Genomic DNA, 18,788 nt, shown 5'->3' with positions numbered 1-18,788 from the left:
AAGGGAATTTTGCCTTACACTCTTTGAACTTTGTGGAGTTCTTAACATGTCCTGGGGAAAGGGAAACTGAGGCACAGATTGCCTGCAGCACCATACTAGGTCAGGAGTGGGTGCTATGGGGCAGGCCACCCTGTGTCACTTCTCTATGTATCAAGTTAGTGGTCAAGTAAGCTCTTTCTTTCTCCATAGTATTGAAGTCCTTGTGCTGAGGTGCTTCCTACTAACTGAACGCTTCAACATCAAAGATCTGGGCCAATAGTGTGGTGTATGGGTTTTTTACTGTTCATTTGATCATTTATATAAAGACTGAAGCTATTTGATCTGTATTGACCCCCTTCAACCAGCTTTTAATGCTGCTGCACAGTTGTTCAAAATATATAATACTTCAATTTTTAGTAATCATATAGTACTCAAACCCATGTACTCTGACTGAATACTTCCCTGAGAACTCACCCTCCATATGCACACAGCACATGGGCACCTCGAGCTCTTGTGTCACCCAGAGTTAGCATTCATTTAAAACTACATATATGCCATTTAAAAAAAAAAAGTTCTCCTCTGGCTGCATTTACCCCATTAGGGCTCTGCTCCTGGGCTTTCACCTAATGGAAGCCAGGGTAAATCTAGGCAGAATCTGTCCCAGGGAATTTTACCTTTGTGTAGGTGAATGGACCATCTTGTTACTTCTACAAGACAATAACTGTCTTCTGTTTTCTTTCACAGAGTTCATCCAATTGTGCAGGCAACAAGGTTATCGTTGTCCGGGTAAGCACACTTTCTTCATCATATTTAGGGTATTTGCTCTAGTATGTCTCTAAGAAAATGAACACTTGGTTTATATATTTGAAGAGTAATTTTACTGTAAAGAGAGTTAGTTTTTAGGAGAAGACCTGATCTTGTAAGGTCTTGCGCTGGGGTTCGGGACACCCTCAGTTTCCATTCATCTTGCAGAATTGGGACATACTGAAATTAGTGGACATTAAACTGGAATAGAATTATTTCATCCAAGCAGTGCTCAGGAATGCTGTACAGTTGTTGCACTCAACAAACATGGGGGGTGTGGACCTGGAAATTATGTACAAATAAGCATTTATATTATACTTATGTATTATACCATTTAATTTATAGGCCAAAAGGTCTCTGGATATCAGAACAAATAAAAATATAGCCCAAAATGAGGCATTGTGCCTGAGTGTACATGACAAATTTTTCTTGGGTTACTAGCTCATTTAATTGTCTTTTCACAGGATACATCTCATGCTCTAAGCAGAAGCAGTTACAATGGACAGGTAAAGCAACGCCTGTCATTTTTTCCCAGAATTTTGTCTGAGTAAAGCTGTTGTAATGCTAGCAGTTTTAAGGGTAGACATACGCTAAGGCTATGTCTACACTACCACATATGCTGGCAAAACTTATGATGTTCAGAGCTGTGAATATTCCACCCCCTAGCTGTCACCTAAATTAGTGGCTAAAGACAGGGGTACAAGGTCACTGGACCATATTCACCTGTTTCCATAAGATGTCTCCTGGCAAGTAGTAGTTTTTCAGGATAAAAGACCCAAGGTGATATATGCCAAGAGAGTAGTATTCAGAGTCTCTTTTATGTGATGAACCCTCAGAACAGAATAAATATTGTTAGTGACCTGAAGAGCTCAGAGGCAGATCCATCCAGTGGAGACAGAGCACTTCCTGCTACAAGTGCATTCTAGATAGAATGTTATGTGTGTATATGCATGGAGAACTCAATATGCACTATTGGCAAACAAGAGTGCAAATCTGGCCTCTAAGCCCGTATAGTACTACATTTTTGGGGAAAACTTCCAGTAAAATTATGGTGGTATAATTGTTCTCACAGGGAAATTACTCATTTTTGTTTTCTTTACAGAATGAATCCTCTAGCACAAACAGCAGTAGTGCCAATGTCCAGGTAATAACACATTCTCTACTGAATTTAAAATCTCCTCCCAAAATGCTTCCTAGTGAATGAATGTTCAAGTTTCAGAAATTACCTCCACTTGTGGTGTACAGTGAACATGGTTACATAGGGATTGAAGTTATTTGATGATGATCTGATTTGGAATGTCACCTTCTGATCAGATCTAAACTCCTACATGAGTTATCTCATCTTCCTTAGAATCTCCATCCTTCATACTTCCACAGCTGATAAAAGCCTGTCTAATCATTATATTTACTCCATCGCAGGACATGAGCTGTCTTTCATTTTGGCTACTTTCAACAGAAAAACAAACATTCATTTCTCCTCCTGTTGTGGTGTAAACGGATCAACATCCACTGAATTTAATTTTTCAAAGAACCTTCATGTAAAGACTGCATAGTGTAAATTGCTCGAGTGAAGTAATAGGAAAGAGACTCTGCATTTTCTGCTTACCCTACACTTCACTAAGCAGTTAAGCACAGACTGGGGTCTTCTCTCTTTTTTTACCCTGAATGAAGTATGGCACTTAATCAAGTCTCTTCACAAGAAATTGACTCATTTCTGGTTTCTTTAAAGGGTGGAGCATTTATCTCATTCAACAACACTTCCAGTGGCCAGGTAAGACTACTTTAGGTTTCTCACTCTACTTTAGTGTGTTGTTCTAAGATAGGGTTGTGGAATGAAGGGAAACACAATAGTATTTTCACTCTCCTGTTTTTTGTTTTCATTCCATTAAGCAGGAAAGTACAAATAAAGTAAATATCTGTTCCTCAAACTGAACTATAGTTAAAGACACTTTTACACTAAAATAACTGGTTTGTACCTTTTTACAGGGATTACCTTCAGGAGGAAAGCAGTCTGGTGGAGACGTAAGTCCTGTTTTCCCCATAGTATTTACCACTTTCTTCCAGTAAAGTGAAAACATAGATATCGTTTGGATTAGGTCTGTCAGTTCTGATGTGAGAAATATGTTCAAGAATTACTTTACTCTGGATAAAAAATACATTAGAATACTGGATGTTCCTACTCTGCAATGGAGTAGTAGCACAAATGCTGCACATCACAATGGGGAGCCATTACAGTTTTAATCTATTCTGCCACTCAATAAATCAACACATGTGGAGCATAATGTAGTTTCTCTCTCTCTCTCTCTCTCTCTCTCTCTCTCTCTCTCAAACTAGTCATGCATAATCACCAGAGGGTCTCATTTATGATGCAGGCACACTCCAGGTCTGCATGCTCAGTCTGTAGGCACCATCTTTTCATGTAACTAATAGAGTTGTGGTTAGAACTTTATATTCCTGGTATCAGTCTAAGTGCCTTAAGTACAGAGGCTGCAGCAAACTCATGAGACGATACTCTGAGGCATGGTTGTTGTTTGAATGGCACCTATTTAGTTGTGACATGGGATACTTCACTGAAGACTTCCTTCAATTTCAAACCATAATGACACTATAGTAATCCCATATAAGGAATCACATCTGACAGAAAATTTAGAGTCATTCAACAACAACTTCCTTTTTCATTAACCAGAATGAAATAGCTTGGTCTCCTTGCAAAAAAAGAAATAGTGGCTGCTATTTTAAAAATACTTGGGTTTTTAATCTTACTGTAGCAGACTTTTGTGCTGTATTAAGACCACATAGCTCACAGTAGTTGGCTCATGTAATGGTGGAATTCAAACCAGTGCAGAGGGCCAGCACAAATAAATTTTAGGTTGCTTTTCCTCACAGACCTATAATCACAGAAGTTTTTTTTTTTAATACATTATACTTTTTTTATACTTTTTATCTGCTAGACTGAAAATCCCTCAGTTTTGAAATTTCTGTTCTTCGTGTAGGTACTTACAGATTGTGATCAAGTCATTGATAAACTAAATAGATATTGAGCTCCTCGAGTCTTTCACTGTAAGGCATATTTTCTAATCTTTTAACCAGTCTCATGCCTCTTCTCTGAACCCTCTCAAAGTTTTTCAACATCCTTCTTGAATTATGGACACCAGGCCTGTGTGTAATGTAAGGTAGCTGAATGAAAGGAAGCAAAATAAATGTTCTTTCATTCCATTTAGCAAGGATTTTTAGATAAAGTAGGTGAGCCTGATTCACTGCTCCATTTTGTCACGTTTTATGTTCATGCAACTTTGTCTTTGAGATTACAGCAGTTTCAATCCACTTTCTCAGAGTAGAGAGTCAAACCCTCATACCAGAAATTAAAAACCATTTTACATGTGGGGGGAAATAACTGTTTCCATTTTTTTTTAACAGGGCTCACATTCCTCAGACGGCGGCCAAATAGTAAGCACTCTTCCCTTATAGCTTTTCCTGTTTTCTTCCAATATGCAGCTTACATTGAAAATATGAATATAACTTTGATTAGGTCTGTTTGTGATATGAGGGATCTATCAGAGTTCCTTTAGTCCATACAACTATCTGAGAATATTGGACATTATAGTGAAGTATAATAGTCTCATCAAATTTGAATAGAAGTATACAAAATACTGAATTTCCACTGTATTGCTTCGATTCAGCCTGCCACTTAGAAACTGAATGCGTGGTTATTATTTAGATTAGGTCTAATAATTGGAATATTTCATTATTCAGAATCCTCTGCCTTTAAAGGACCACCAGTATTTCCTTTTCAGTACCAGGTAACTGAACACGGCACCCCATTGAAACCCAGCATAAATGAGCACAACTCTACAGGAATCTCTGGCATGCACCTCCTTAAACCAAGTCTGAATTTGATGCGCAGATTCTGAGTTCTGCAGACAAGCCAAAAAGGCTAACTGTCACACACATTCCTCCCATACAGTATTTTTTGTTTACCCCACCACATAAAGTTATTTATGTAACATACTAGCTAGCCAGTACTTCTACCCAAACCACACAGTAAACATTTATTAATGAGAACAGATAAGTAGTACAGTTATCTGGAATTTACCATGCTTTGAGAATCACAATGAATAAAATTATTCTTTGCCTCAGATTTATCAAATTGTTCCTCATTGCCTGGCTGTTTCTGAGAATGAATAACATGTCTTTCTGTTCTTTGTAGAGCTCTGCTGGGAAACAGTCCAGCCCTAGCCTTTTGGTGCTATTCAGTGTTTTGAGTGCCTTTGCCACCTCTTCAGTTGTGCCCAAGTGGTTTATATGAACATCTGAATACGTGACTGGAGACCACGAAGTGTATTCTGTAATAACAGATTAATTTTTTGTACAAAATTGTAATCAAAGTTGAATATATAATTTGTTGGTTTGTTGTAATGTCATTATGTATGGCTAATATGCCACGCTTTTGATTAGTTCTACCTTTTTTAGTTTACAGTATATGCCAGTTTATTTTTCAGTATTTTAGGCATCATTTGAAAAGGAGATATTGTGCCCTAACTATATGAATTTTTATTTCTAACTGACGTGATGAATACCTGATTTGAATCTGATCTAGTTGTGAATCCAAACACTCAGAAGATATCTGGAACCACATGACTATTAACCCAGGGAAAAAATAACAGCAGATTGTCATGTGTGCAAGCTGAAGGCTCTCACTTGTCATTACGTAAAATAAAGCCAATCCTGTCATTTTTTTATAAAAAAGCCTCAATGGAACAGAAAAGCAGTGTTGGAATATTACTCTTAATCTATTATAGTAATTAAACTAGAGTGAAGTGTAAATCTTGCAATACGGAAATTTCTTATTGCAGTGAAACTTTTGGATATTCCACCTCTTCCACAAAAGGCCACTGAAGGCAGACATTCTGATACTTAGAATAGATCACCATGTGTCTCGACCAGCGGTTTTCAACCTTTTTTCACCTTTGGAAATCTTAGACATAGTCTGTGGACCACAGGTTGAAAACCACAGATCTAGGTACACTCCACCTAGAGCTTTAGTGTAGGGAGTGTAGCCCAGAAGAGGCTCTGGAAGGCTAATAACCTTGGAACTGATGAAAACCACCCACTCTGGGAATGTTTGAGAATTACTCCGGCTACTGAAACTGCTAGTATCTCTGTGTCAGCTCTCTTTCAGCAAGTATTTTGCCTAAACTACGAGACCTGATTTATTGTCAAATTTAATTTCAAGAATGATATTGAGATCCATAAAATAGTATCGCAGTGCAGCAGACATAGTCCCAGAGAAACGTCATCTTTGACTGGCAAGGATTTCAAGGAAACAAAGTTTCACATATAGCATCTTTTAGCAGTGTTTTCCCTTGGAGATCTATTCAGAAGTGTTGCCTTTGAAAGGCTGGATATGTAATCTGGGAAGATGCAGATTACTCCCAGAAAATGCAAATGCTAGTAGTTTTAATATGTAACCTGTTCATACTCACTTTCAAGCAATAAATTCCTAGCAGCAGGTAAATGGTGTTTAATAAATTACATCTTTATTGTATAGTATTGTCTCTAACTGATGTGTACAACTGTCATTGTTCTACTAGCATGGTATGTTTTAAGATAGGTCAAATGTTAACCAAGTGCACCTAAAACACTTTAAAAAAAATCATTCCAATACCTATAGAAGTTGTGTGTAGTCTTAAAGCACTTAAAACTACATTCACACTGTAAACCTCCTGGGGTAGGTACATGGATGAAATCCTGTCCCCATTGAAATTGATGGGGAATTTTGACATTGACTTCAATAGGGCCAGGATTTCACTCATTGCTGTTTTTTTCCCTATGTTCTATACAGAGCACACTGTCAGCACTCCATAAATTCTTAATATTCTCAAACCAAATCCTGAAGTCATTACTCATTCAAAATGAGTTCTGCTTGAATAAGAACTCCCAGATTTGACCCATCGTGCATATCTTTAAAACAGATTAATATATACTATAAAATAGCTATCTAAAATACAATATGCTGTGTAGTGTTCATTTGCATAACTTTATTGAAGCAGGGCAATATCTATCATTGGGTCCATACAATGTCTTGCCATTCATCACTTTTCTGAAGTATAAAAAAATTAGTTTTTAAACTGTTTTTGGTATAATAGTGGTGTGCAGTTTTATGTGAGTTTCATAACACACCATAACTAAGTGTGGGCGAGTGAAAATGCAAGGATTGTAGGTGTAAATAATGTGGACCTGAGAATTATGAGTTTGGGTGAGGTGATGTTTGAGAGAAAAATACCACCATTTTCCCTTATTACAAGTTGTTGTTCTTTTTAAAGTATTCACTGTATGTCTTTGTCTCTAAATCAATAGGAAGAACAAAGGTAACATGGGATAGTTGGAATGAATCTTTTCAGTGAATTAATAAGAGAAAAAGAGGCTTTATATGTAATATTGTTTTTTCCTTATTCTAATAAAACTTGTTCAGCTATTAGACATTTTCTGTCATTATTTTCCATTGGCACAAGACACCCACCAATAGATTTGATCTGAGCAGTTTCTATAGTGAGCTGGGAGTTTTGGGCTGCCACTTCTAGATGGGAAAGAAATTGAGTCAAAACTATTGTTTGGGTAAGATGAGCATCAAGGATGCAACTCTAACAACCTGAGTACACGTGTCATGAAGAAAGCTGTGAAAATCAGTGGGACTTCACCTTTGCTCCAAGCACTTGCCAGGATTATTGTTTTCTATAGCACTTTTCAGAAGCATTAAAGTGCTTTACAGAATTATAGACAAAGCACATACTGTAGACATGATCATGTCATTAAATCCTCTTGTGAATAGAGTAGCCATAACCCCATACAGCAAAATTGCACAACACTTTTAGATTGGGAAGTGAAGACTATTGGATTCAAATTAAGTGAGGGGAAGTGGGTGGGCAAAAAGTAATTACCCAAACTGGAACTTGGCCATGACACCAGGGCTTAGATCTTTATTCTTGCAAAAACAAAACAAAAAAGCCATGTGCTGTTTAACAAGTGGTCACATCCTTTGGTTTTGTGTCATCTGAAAAATGGCATTTTCTGTCGCTTAACACCATAGTAGGACATTTGCTCAGTACTACTTACCTGTTTGCCAATAGTGCATATTAGAGAAAGTTTGCAAACCTTCCCCACTGTCTGACACTGACAGTTTCAGTGTTGACTGGCTGTTTGCTGCTTCTTTCTAGTGTCATCTAGTGGATGGATTATTAAAATGTCAGTATCAGCTGGCCCACAGTAGGAATGCCAACAGTGTTAATGCTGGCAGAACTGAATCAGTACTAGTAACAGTGAGAAATCTTTCTAAAATCTCCTTTAATGTGCACACAACTAGAAGAAAAGTGTTAGCTTGAAATCTTAGGAAATCAGTCAGACTTTGATTGCATGAAGTTTAACTGATGGCTTATGGCTGATGTTTTAGGTATTTTTCTTTCAGCCACTGTTTTATGATTTCTTCCCATTAAATCTACAATTTGTTTTCTCATCCCCCTCCCCCCCCAAACAATTTAAAGAGTGGAACCAAGTTTGCCAAACTTGGCACGTTTGTGAGGCCAGACTGGTTTTTCCTGTTCAGCATGGAATTTCAGTTCAGTAGCTCAGGTTTCAGAGTAGCAGCCGTGTTAGTCTGTATCCGCAAAAAGAACAGGAGTACTTGTGGCACCTTAGAGACTAACAAATTTATTAGAGCATAAGCTTTCGTGGGCTACAGCCCACTTCTTCGGATGCATATAGAATGGAACATATATTGAGGATATATATATATATATACACACACACATACAGAGAGCATGAACAGGTGGGAGTTGTCTTCTCAACTCTGAGAGGCCAATTAAGTAAGTGGGGTTGTCTGTAAGCGAGGACAGGTCTGTCTCCCAAGATCTGTGAGAGTGAGGGATCATCTTTCAGGATAGGTTGTAGATCTTTGATGATGCGCTGGAGAGGTTTTAGTTGGGGGCTGAAGGTGACAGCTAGTGGTGTTCTGTTATTTTCTTTGTTGGGCCTGTCTTGTAGGAGGTGACTTCTGGGTACTCGTCTGGCTCTGTCAATCTGTTTTTTCACTTCAGCAGGTGGGTATTGTAGTTTTAAGAATGCTTGATAGAGATCTTGTAGGTGCTTGTCTCTGTCTGAGGGATTTCTTTAAAAAAAAAAAATATTTCACTCTTAGTCTTAGTTACACATTTACGAAGTCTGGGATTCTCTTCCTATGCAAAAGAGCCTGTTGCTAACTGTGCCTTCAATGCTAAACTTTATTTCCTTGAATTATGATGTTGAGCATGCATAAGCACCATGTATGTCACACTTTTACACATGGGCAAGTGAATCATTTGAGATTATTATGTTAAATGCTTGCTGCTATGGAAAGCATACCACAAACTATCGTTCCTATGAACTGGAGGTTTCCATCCAAACAGATGAACAACACACAATGGACAGAGAGAGAAAGGCTCTTCCTTAGGTTGTATTTTTTCTTTTTCACTTTAACATACTGGGGCACTGCTAGGTCACTGCGTTTACAAAGCTCTTATTCAGGGGTGAAAGTAACACTCAACACTTACCGGTATGGGGCTGGCTCCCCCAACCAGCCCATCTGTGCTGCCTGGCCCGCGCCGCCAGGGGCTCCAGTGGCAATTTAAAGCACTTTAAGCAGGGTCCTTTGCCACTGCAGCGCTTTTAACATTGCTGCCCCTTTTGGCCCCCCTCCCTGTCAGCAGCCCTGCCAGTAGGGACCTGGCAGGGCCGCAGATGGAGGGCACAAAAGGGGTAGTAACGTTAAAGCACGGCCAGCAGCGCTTTAATGTCAGCTGGTATTGGTGGCCACTTTTTACCGGTATGCCATACAGGCCCGTACTGGCTTACTTTCACCCCGATCTTAAAAAAAAAATAGTGAACAGAGTTTGAGCATAGAAGTTTCTGGTTATCAGGGAATAACATACAGATTATAGAGGGTGCAAAGTTTGTTTTAAAATAAGGTGGCATGAGGAATACATAATCTGCAATATCCCCGATTGGGGGTAAAAGGTTGATGGGTCAAAGTACAGACATTGAGATATGAGGGTATGAAGTTCATAAAGTGGCTATGTTCAGGTGTGGATTATAATGAGTGGATATGATGATGAGGATGGATTGACCCTCATTTGGTGAGATTTAATGTTTAGGGAGTTTATGGTTTCAGTTCATATGATCCAACGGAGAAGGTCACTTGGTCCCTTTCTCGTAGTGGGAGAACGACATCACGCTGGCTCACGCCTCCTGGTACTGTCGGTGGCCGGTGATGTGCTCGATGTAGATGTCCCTGGACCATCGGATGGCGTCTGAGACCACGAGGCGCCGCATGAGACGTGCGTAGCGTCGACCGATCCCGCAGGTCCGCAGCACACGCTCGTTGCAGGGGTCCCAGGCGCCCAGGGCTCTGACAATCAGGGCGTCCATCTGCACCTCATAGCCTTTCGCTCTCAGGGTGTCAGCCAGGGGGGCGTACTTTTCCAGCTTACGAGCTTTTACAACGTGGGTTACATTTTCTCTCCTCCTCGCTGACTTTCCATCACGCTCCCAAGCCATGACCTCCCCTCTCTGGCTCTGAGTATTGTTCCCCTGCAGTCTCTGACTCTCAGGGTTTGGCACAGCATGTGTGTGCTTGGCCTGCCCCCTCCTCTCTTATTAGTACCTGTGGGGGAAGACAGATTGTATCACCATAATGATCATGCTGTCTCTTCCAGGCACTGCCCCACACCCTGCCCCAACACCTGTTTGACTGCTGGGTACCGACCTCACACCCCATTGCCCCCCATCACCCCTAGATACCCTATGTCCCAAACACCCCCACGTACACACCACGCTCCTAGCCCTTGCTCTTTTTTTTTTTTTTTTTTTTTTGACGCTGCCCTAAACCGTCTCCTCCCGCAGCGCCGGGGCTGCGGCGGCTCCGGGCCGGGGCGGGGCAGCCCAGCCCCTTCCCGCGGCGCATGAGGCCAAGCCGGGGCCCGCCGGGGGCGAGCGGGCTCAGACCGACCGAGAGCTGAGCCAGGCTCGCTGCGCGCCGGGTCCTGGGAACGGAGCAGGCGGGGCAGCGGCTGCAGTCGGGGCCTTTGCGGAGCTGGACCGACCGGGAGCGGGGCACCCGGAAGCGCCTGCACAGCGCCGGGCGGGCGGCTGCAGCGAGCGGGGCGCCGGGGGCACCCCGGGCCGGCGGCGAGGGGCTGGCAGGGAGCGGGGCCGTGCTCCCAGCGCGGGAGGTGAGACGCTTCCTGAGGTCGGGGCAGGGGCTCAGCTCGGTCAGGGCCGGCACCGGGTAGCCACGGGACTGAGAGGCCGGGCATGGGATTGGGACAGCCCCGGCGAGGGGGCTATATGGGGGCAGGATATAGGATTAGGGTGGCCCGGGGGAGCAGAGGGGGGCTGTATGGGTGGGGGGCAGGGCACGGGATTGGGGTAGTCCCCAGGGGAGGAGACGGGGGAGATGCATGGGGGGCAAGATATAGGATTAGGGTGGCCCGGAGGAGGAGAGGGGGGAGGGGCACGGGATTGGGGTAGCCTCTGGGGGGGAGAGGAGGGATGAATGGGGGAGGGGGTGATGTGTGTGTGTGTGAGTGGGGGATAGGTTATGATATTGGGGTAGAGGATAAATGATGGTTTGAGGAACAGGGAGTTGTGTTGAAATTAGGGTGACCAGATGTCCCGATTTTATAGGGACAGTCCTGATATTTGGGGCTTTTTCCTACATAGGCTCCTATTACCCCCCACTCCCTGTCCCGATTTTTCACACTTGCTATCTGGTCACCCTAGTTGAAATAGCCAGGGAGAGGATGATGTGAGATCAGGAAGCAAAAAAACATGGACAGGGGATGTTTCTCAGTTCCGGATGATGAAATCCCAGTTGTCATTCACCTGCCTGGGATAGTTTCTCTGATTCACACCAATATAAAATACACACACAGCTCCTTCCAAATAGCACATAAATTAAACCATATTTAACACAGTACTAGGTATATTTTATAAGAAAAATGTTGTAACATTGGAACTTTGTGTGGGGCTTTCGAGATCAAAATTTTTATAATCTACATCAAGCAAACAGAAAATGAAGACAAAGGACACAGTAGGCAAGAGTAAACATAGATACTGAGAATTGCATTGAATGAAGTTTATAATCAATATTTTAATTGAGAATGTGGCAGATCATGGTATATAGTATGGGAAGGGAGGTCACTTGTGGAAAGCAAGGGAAAAGCAGTGACTTTTGAGGAAGAATTTGGAGGAGACTGAGAACATTTGATACTCTGAAAGAAGGATGTCATTTTGAGCAATGTGGAAAACACGTACAACAGACCATTCAACAGTTAAGCTTCCACAACAATGTTAATTCATCTGCATTGTACAGAAGTATAATTTCATTTGTAATTACTGTTTTTTGCTGATAAGCACCTGTGGGTTTGTCTTCATTGTGACAGTTAGCTCAAGTGAGAGTGGCCACACTGTGAAACAACACTCGAACTACACAGAATGGTTGTATTAGCAGTTATTTGTAGTTGCATCCCCATTACTAGCTCAGCCATCAGCAGCATTCATGATTCAACCCATAACCCTGCAAACTAGCTTGAGTTTAAAGCACAAATTAATTCAAATTGGAGGTTTTTGAGTGCGGACAGGAGTTGGGATGGGGACAGTAGTTGAGTTATACTTGGGACTAACACTGTAGTGAAGACAAGCCCTATGTATGCGTTTATATTTGAGGTGGGGGCTGAACCAAAACCCAGAACTGAAGACCCTCAAATTTGGGGGAAATTCAGATTAGATCTGAATTTGGCAGCTCAGGCCTGTCTTTACAGTGATATGTACAACCAATAGTACAGTGTATGTACTGTTTTTTGTTTTTTTAAAAAGAGGGAGAGAGAAATTTGATACCATATGCCTTACTGCCTATGTTGGCAGACAAGGTTTGGCTTGATAACTGTTATGTCAATATAAAACTTTTGCATCAGTATGCGTGTACAGTAACTCTTAATCTATTGATATTAGATTCAACTCAATGACTTCCTCAATTTCCTACGTAAAGGAACACTGAATGTTTACAGGTTCAATATTTGATCTCGCTTATTGGTCATCTAACTTGTGAGATCTTATTTCTGGGTTCTACATTTGTGTGTAAGAGGTGAGGTAGAGAAGGAGCCACAGATTTAACTTTAAATATCTCATGCAATACTTGAGGTTTTCAATTTCCAATTCTTGCTGTTCATATATATGCATATAAGATTGTGGTATTTTTATTTATTTTTTTAAATAAAAAGGTTTTCCAAGAGATTTTTCATTTGACAAATAAATAAAGAAAATAAAGATGATTTGTTTTGCAATAGCTCCTGAAAGCCCACAATCAGAATGGAGTCCCCTAAGTTCCCTGTAAGCTGCATGGCTACACAGCAGCCTATTTAGTGCTGTGCAGGAACTTAGGGAACCTGCCCTGCCGTGGCCAGGGGAAGGGCACTGCGGGCGCCCCTCCCCGGCCCCAACTCAGCCCCAGATCTGCTGCAGCTGGGGGGGGGGGGCACCTATCCTGCAGCCCCAGCCCTGGAGCCGCGGCGGGGAGAGGCGCCTCTCCCCCCTGAGCACAGGTGCTGCAGCGGGGGGAGAGAGCTGGGAGGAGTCCTCTCTCCTTGCAGTAACCCTTGAGCACCTTTGTGCACCCCAAACCCCTCATCCCCAGCCCCACCCCCGAGCCCGCACCCCCAGCTGGAGCCCTCATACCCCTGCACCCCAACCCTCTGCTGCAGCCCTGAGCCCCCTCCCACACTCCGAACCCTTCAGCTCCACCCCACCACATTAATTTTGTTATGTGCACCAATATAGAGGTGATGTGTCACACGTCACCTCCATATTGGTGCACATAACAAAATTCATTCTGCACATGTGTGGGAAAAATTAGAAGGAACACTGGTCCCCACGCTGCTAGGTTTTCTACAAATACTGGAAGAGACAGCCATTGCCCCAAAGAAGTTACAGTAGTATTTGAAACTAGACACAGGCAAGTGAGCATATCATTGGACTCCTTGTCAGACATCAGTGATATTGGAGTTTTCCACTTCGATGTGCCAGAGTGTCAGTGGCATACCCTCCCTATCCTTGAAGGGGCCCTAACTCTTAGCCACAGAAGACTATCTAATTGAAGCAGAGTTGAGAAGGATTCATAGAGGGAATTTTTAGCAAATAAGTTTTCTTATGTAACTATCCTGTGGAGAATTTTTTAAAAATGCATTTCTGACACTTAGTCATAGCAGCATGCTTGTAAATGGGGGAAATGTAGTATTGTGCTCTGAGAGTTCAGTAGCTGTGCTGGAACAATCATCATATTTTTTGTAGCGGATGCATTTTATATTCCCATCATGAAAATATTCAGTTGTAGGTTGTTTTTGTTTTTAAACTCCTTAATTGGATAGAAAAAGTAGAAAAGCTGCCCTTAGGAAAGCTCCTATTGAAAACAAAGCTTTGTTGACTGAGCAGGTTGTTCAGCTTCAACAAGTGGAGAGAGGGGAGAAACTTTGCTTGAGCATTTTTTATTTAATGTGAAAACATTGCTGAAGAAGGATGTACCAAGAGAAATACAACTTGTTTTACGGTATTGTCTGTAAAGTGCCTTACAAAGAGAATGAGTCACAAACAGAAGAACAAAATAAGGTGACTAGGTGAGATTTGAAATGATAAAAGGATTTAATGGCTTGGATGGAAGAAGTTCCAGCTGTATGAAGAGGTGCAGTTGAAAGTGTGCCTGACAACCATGGAGAGTTAATAGGAGGGGACAGAGGGGAAACCAATGTTAAGAGTGCGGTCTGAGAGTGGAGCTGGTCTGTGGAGAGGTTTTAAAACAAGAAGCATAGTAATTGGGATTAGTCCAAGTGAAATTATTTACAAAACCAATTGTGACTTTGCACACACAGTATAGAGACTACATATTGAAAAATGTCGTTTTTCTGACTCTTACTATTTAGCAAAGCTTCTGACATTTAGGAAGTGTTAGTGGATATCTAAATTCCAGCACATAAACTAGTTCAACAATACTTTTTGGTAGACTTTTAGTTATTAAGAATTTCTGTGCATTCTAATTGGCATCTGTGTCCTGCTTCCCACTCACAGAATATTTTACTACCTTAGATATTCTTTAGGGCTGTTGATTAATTGCAGTTAACTCACGCAATTAACTAAAAAAACTTAACTGCGATTAAAAAATTAATCGCGATTAATCACACTGTTAAACAATAGAATACCAATTGAAATTTATTAAATATTTTTGGATATTTTTCTACATTTTCAAATATATTGATTTCTATTACAACACAGAATACAAAGTGTACAGTGCTCACTTTATATTATTTTTATTACAAATATTTGCACTGTAAAAATGATAAACAAAAGAAATAGTATTTTTCAATTCACCTCAGACACGTACTGTAGTGCAATCTTTATCGTGAAAGTGTAACTTACAAATGTAGTTTTTTGTTGTTGTATATAACTGCACTCAAAAACAAAACAATGGAAAATTTTAGAGCCTACAAGTCCACTCAGTCCTACTTCTTGTTCAGCCAATCACTAAGACAAACAAGTTTGTTTACATTTATGGGAGATAATGCTGCCTTTTTCTTATTTACAATGTCACCTGAAAGTGAGAACAGGCATTCACATGGCACTTTTATAGCCAGCGTTGCAACGTATTTACGTGCCAGATATGCTAAACATTCGTGTGGCCCTTCATGCTTCAGCCACCATTCCAGAGGACATGCTTCCATGCTGATGATGATCTTTAAAAAAAATAGTGTGTTAATTAAATTTGTGACTGAACTCCTTCGAGGAGAATTGTATGTCCCCTGCTCTGTTTTACCTGCATTCTGCCATATATTTTATGTTATAGCAGTCTCGGATGATGACCCAGCACATGTTGTTTGATTTACGAACACTGTCACTGCAGATTTGACAAAATGCAAAGGTACCAATGTGAGATTTCTAAAAATAGGTACAGCACTCGACCCAAGGTTTAAGACTCTGAAGTGCTGTCCAAAATCTGAGAGGGACGATGTGTGGAACATGCTTTCAGAAGTCTTAAAAGAGCAACACTCAGATGCGGAAACTACAGAACCTGAACCATCAAAAAAGGAAATCAAAAAATCAACCTTCTGCTGGTGTCATCTGACTCAGATGATGAAAATGAACATGCATCGGTCCGCTCTGCTTTGGATCGTTATCGAGCAGAACCCGTCATCAGCATGGATGCATATCCTCTGGAATGGTGGTTGAAGCATGAAGGGACATATGAATCTTTAGTGCATCTGGCACGTAAATATCTTGCCACGCCAGTTACAACAGTGCCATGCAAATGCCTGTTCTCACTTTCAGGTGACATTGTAAACAAGAAGTGGGCAACATTATCTCCTGCAAATGTAACCGAACTTGCTTGTCTGAGCAATTGGCTGAAGTAGGACCAAGTGGACTTGTAGGCTCTAAAGTTGTACGTTGTTTTATTTTTGAATGCAGTTATTTTTTTGTACATAGTTCGACATTTGTATGTTCAACTTTAATGATAAAGAGATTGCACTACAGTACTTCTATTAGGTGAATTGAAAATACTATTTTGTTTTTTACAGTGCAAATATTTGTAATCAAAAATAAATATAGTGAGCACTGTACACTTTGTAGTCTGTGTTGTAATTGAAATCAATATATTTGAAAAGGTAGAAAACATCCAAAATATTTAAATAAATGGTATTCTATTATTGTTTAACACTGCAATTAATCATGATTATTTTTTTAATCACTTAACAGCCCTAATATACTTTATTGAACCCTTAGATCTTGTGCAGAAAGACTTTCTGATACACTTAGCTACTGAAAAAGATTTAAGGAATAGAACCATCATACGAAAAATTTTAGTTTTGTTATTTTAAATAGCCCGTATTCATGTTATCTAATATGGGCGGAAGAGTAAAATGTCAGAGCTGGACTGGAGTTTAGGAAGAAAGAGAAGGCACATATGACATTGTACAGAGAAATAGCATTTGAAAATGGATGCTTCAAATTGTATGTACCAGAAGCTTCATACTCTGTGCATTGCATCAGTTTTTAGTAGAATTCAGATAGGTTTGCTTCCACTCAGTTTTTCTTCTTCATTTTCCCTTCCTTGTTTGCCGAAGTCTTGTTAATAACATTTCCCTCTGTAGTATATTTCTCAACTGTGGCATTAATAACTCAAACAACAAGGAGTCTGGTGGCACCTTAAAGACTAACAGATTTATTTGGGCATAAGCTTTCGTGGGTAAAAAAACTCACTTCTTCTGTTGCAGAAGTGAGGTTTTTTACCCACGAAAGCTTATGCCCAAATAAATCTGTTAGTCTTTAAGGTGCCACCGGACTCCTTGTTGTTAGTCTGTATCCACAAAAACACGGCTACCCCTTGATTATTAACAACTCAGTTCATGTCCCTCTTTTGTCTTCCATTTTCCGGAAATGCAAACACAGGTGGTATGCACAAACCTGTTTAACTTGAAAGAATTTACAAACGTTTTCACCTTTTTTTATTAACTCTCTTTAATATCTTGTGGTGGGGTGCAGAACTTGAACCATAGTTAAACTTGCCCTCTGCTTTACTCAGGTCCTGAATCTGCAGTTCTCTACAATCTCACTTTTTGCAGAAATGCAGGTGTCTTGATTAAATGTTTTCCTGTTTTGATTTTTTTTTTCTGTGCAAAAACACACTGATAGTCAAATGCCACTAACATTCCACTGAAGCAGAACGTCCTTTCACTCAACGCTTACGTTCTAAAAGAGCCTCAACCCTGGAAATGTCAAATGAATTTAGTTTTTAACCATCCTGAGTGCAGCAGATAATTGTCACTCTGAAGGCTGAAAATGTAACAATAGAAACAATTTGAGACTGTTTTATTTATTTTAAAATTTAACTTTCAGTAAAAGAAAAAAGAAAAATAGATAGGATAGTAACAAAAGATATTTTCTTGCCAAACATTTTTGTGAATCCGTACGAAGTAGTTTAAACATTTACTCCAGCTCTCTGTTACGGCACATGAAACAGTGTTAACACACGCTTTGTGTTTACTCTATGCTGTCGTTTGTGATCTACAGCCATAGACTAAGACCCTAATCTTGCAAGCTGGTACTGGTGGGCGAAAACGTGTAGCTGCCTGGAGTCCCAGGGTATGCCCACATGGTATGTGTTGCAGGATTAAAGTCTAAAATGGAAATGAATATGCCTTCACTATTCTTTTTTTTTTAAATGTCCCTGGTTCAATCAATACTAGAGCATTTTGAGGATGCATCAGTGATTGCCAATGTTAAGTGCACCCTTATGTGTAGACAGAATTTTATGAAGATGTCACCAGCATGCTTTACTTCCAGACTGAATTAGAGAGGTGCTGACCTACTGTAGTTTACATTGCCTAGGTCCCTAAGGACTTTATCCTCAAAAATACAGTGTGGCTGCAATTCCTGATGAGGCCTTTGTGAGATGTAGACTCTAAAATTGTGAATTATTATATATAAATCCGAGGGCCTGACAGAAAATTACAGTTAAAGGAACTGCAAATGGATGATAGCTAATAATAAAAGTAAGGAAATACTTATGTATGATACGAAGAATAGAGCAAGAATATTCATAATCTTTATAGGGCTGCTTTTGAGTACTGTATTAGTCATTTTATAACTGAGAACAAGACACTAAGGCCTGGTCTACACTAGGCTTTTATGTCGAATTTAGCGCTGTTACATCGAATTAACCCTGCACCCGTACACACCACGAAGCTATTTAGTTCGACATAGAGCTCTCTTAAATTCGACTTCTGTACTCCTCCCCAACGAGAGGAGTAGCGCTAAATTCGAAATGGCCATATCGAATTAGGCTAGGTGTGGATGGAAATCGACGCTAATAGCTCCGGGAGCTATCCCACAGTGCACCACTCTGTTGACGCTCTGGACAGCAGTCCGAGCTCGGA

The 18,788-nt window shown here is 40.6% G+C and overlaps 2 protein-coding genes across 2 annotated transcripts in view; both read left to right on the top strand.

The window, feature by feature from the left end:
• LOC112119379 (hornerin-like) overlaps positions 1 to 7,198 on the top strand; it is a 40,947-nt gene extending 33,749 nt beyond the window's left edge. The window contains exons 22-28 of the mRNA XM_026655533.1: positions 724 to 765; positions 1,248 to 1,289; positions 1,886 to 1,927; positions 2,513 to 2,554; positions 2,770 to 2,805; positions 4,201 to 4,230; positions 4,991 to 7,198. Coding sequence (XP_026511318.1) covers positions 724 to 765; positions 1,248 to 1,289; positions 1,886 to 1,927; positions 2,513 to 2,554; positions 2,770 to 2,805; positions 4,201 to 4,230; positions 4,991 to 5,089 — 333 coding nt within the window. The 3' untranslated portion in view covers positions 5,090 to 7,198. The remainder of the gene's footprint in view (positions 1 to 723; positions 766 to 1,247; positions 1,290 to 1,885; positions 1,928 to 2,512; positions 2,555 to 2,769; positions 2,806 to 4,200; positions 4,231 to 4,990) is intronic.
• A 3,622-nt stretch (positions 7,199 to 10,820) lies between these two features.
• Positions 10,821 to 18,788, top strand: part of LOC112119378 (UDP-N-acetylglucosamine transporter) — a 31,978-nt gene continuing 24,010 nt past the window's right edge. The window contains exon 1 of the mRNA XM_026655555.2: positions 10,821 to 11,042. The gene's annotated coding sequence lies outside the window, so the exon portion shown is untranslated. The remainder of the gene's footprint in view (positions 11,043 to 18,788) is intronic.

The sequence above is a fragment of the Terrapene carolina genome, unplaced genomic scaffold (genome assembly GCF_002925995.2).
Source record: "Terrapene carolina triunguis isolate 2854851 unplaced genomic scaffold, T_m_triunguis-2.0 Scaffold210, whole genome shotgun sequence".
Taxonomy (NCBI): domain Eukaryota; kingdom Metazoa; phylum Chordata; order Testudines; family Emydidae; genus Terrapene; species Terrapene triunguis.
This window is presented reverse-complemented; position numbering and strand designations above follow the sequence as displayed.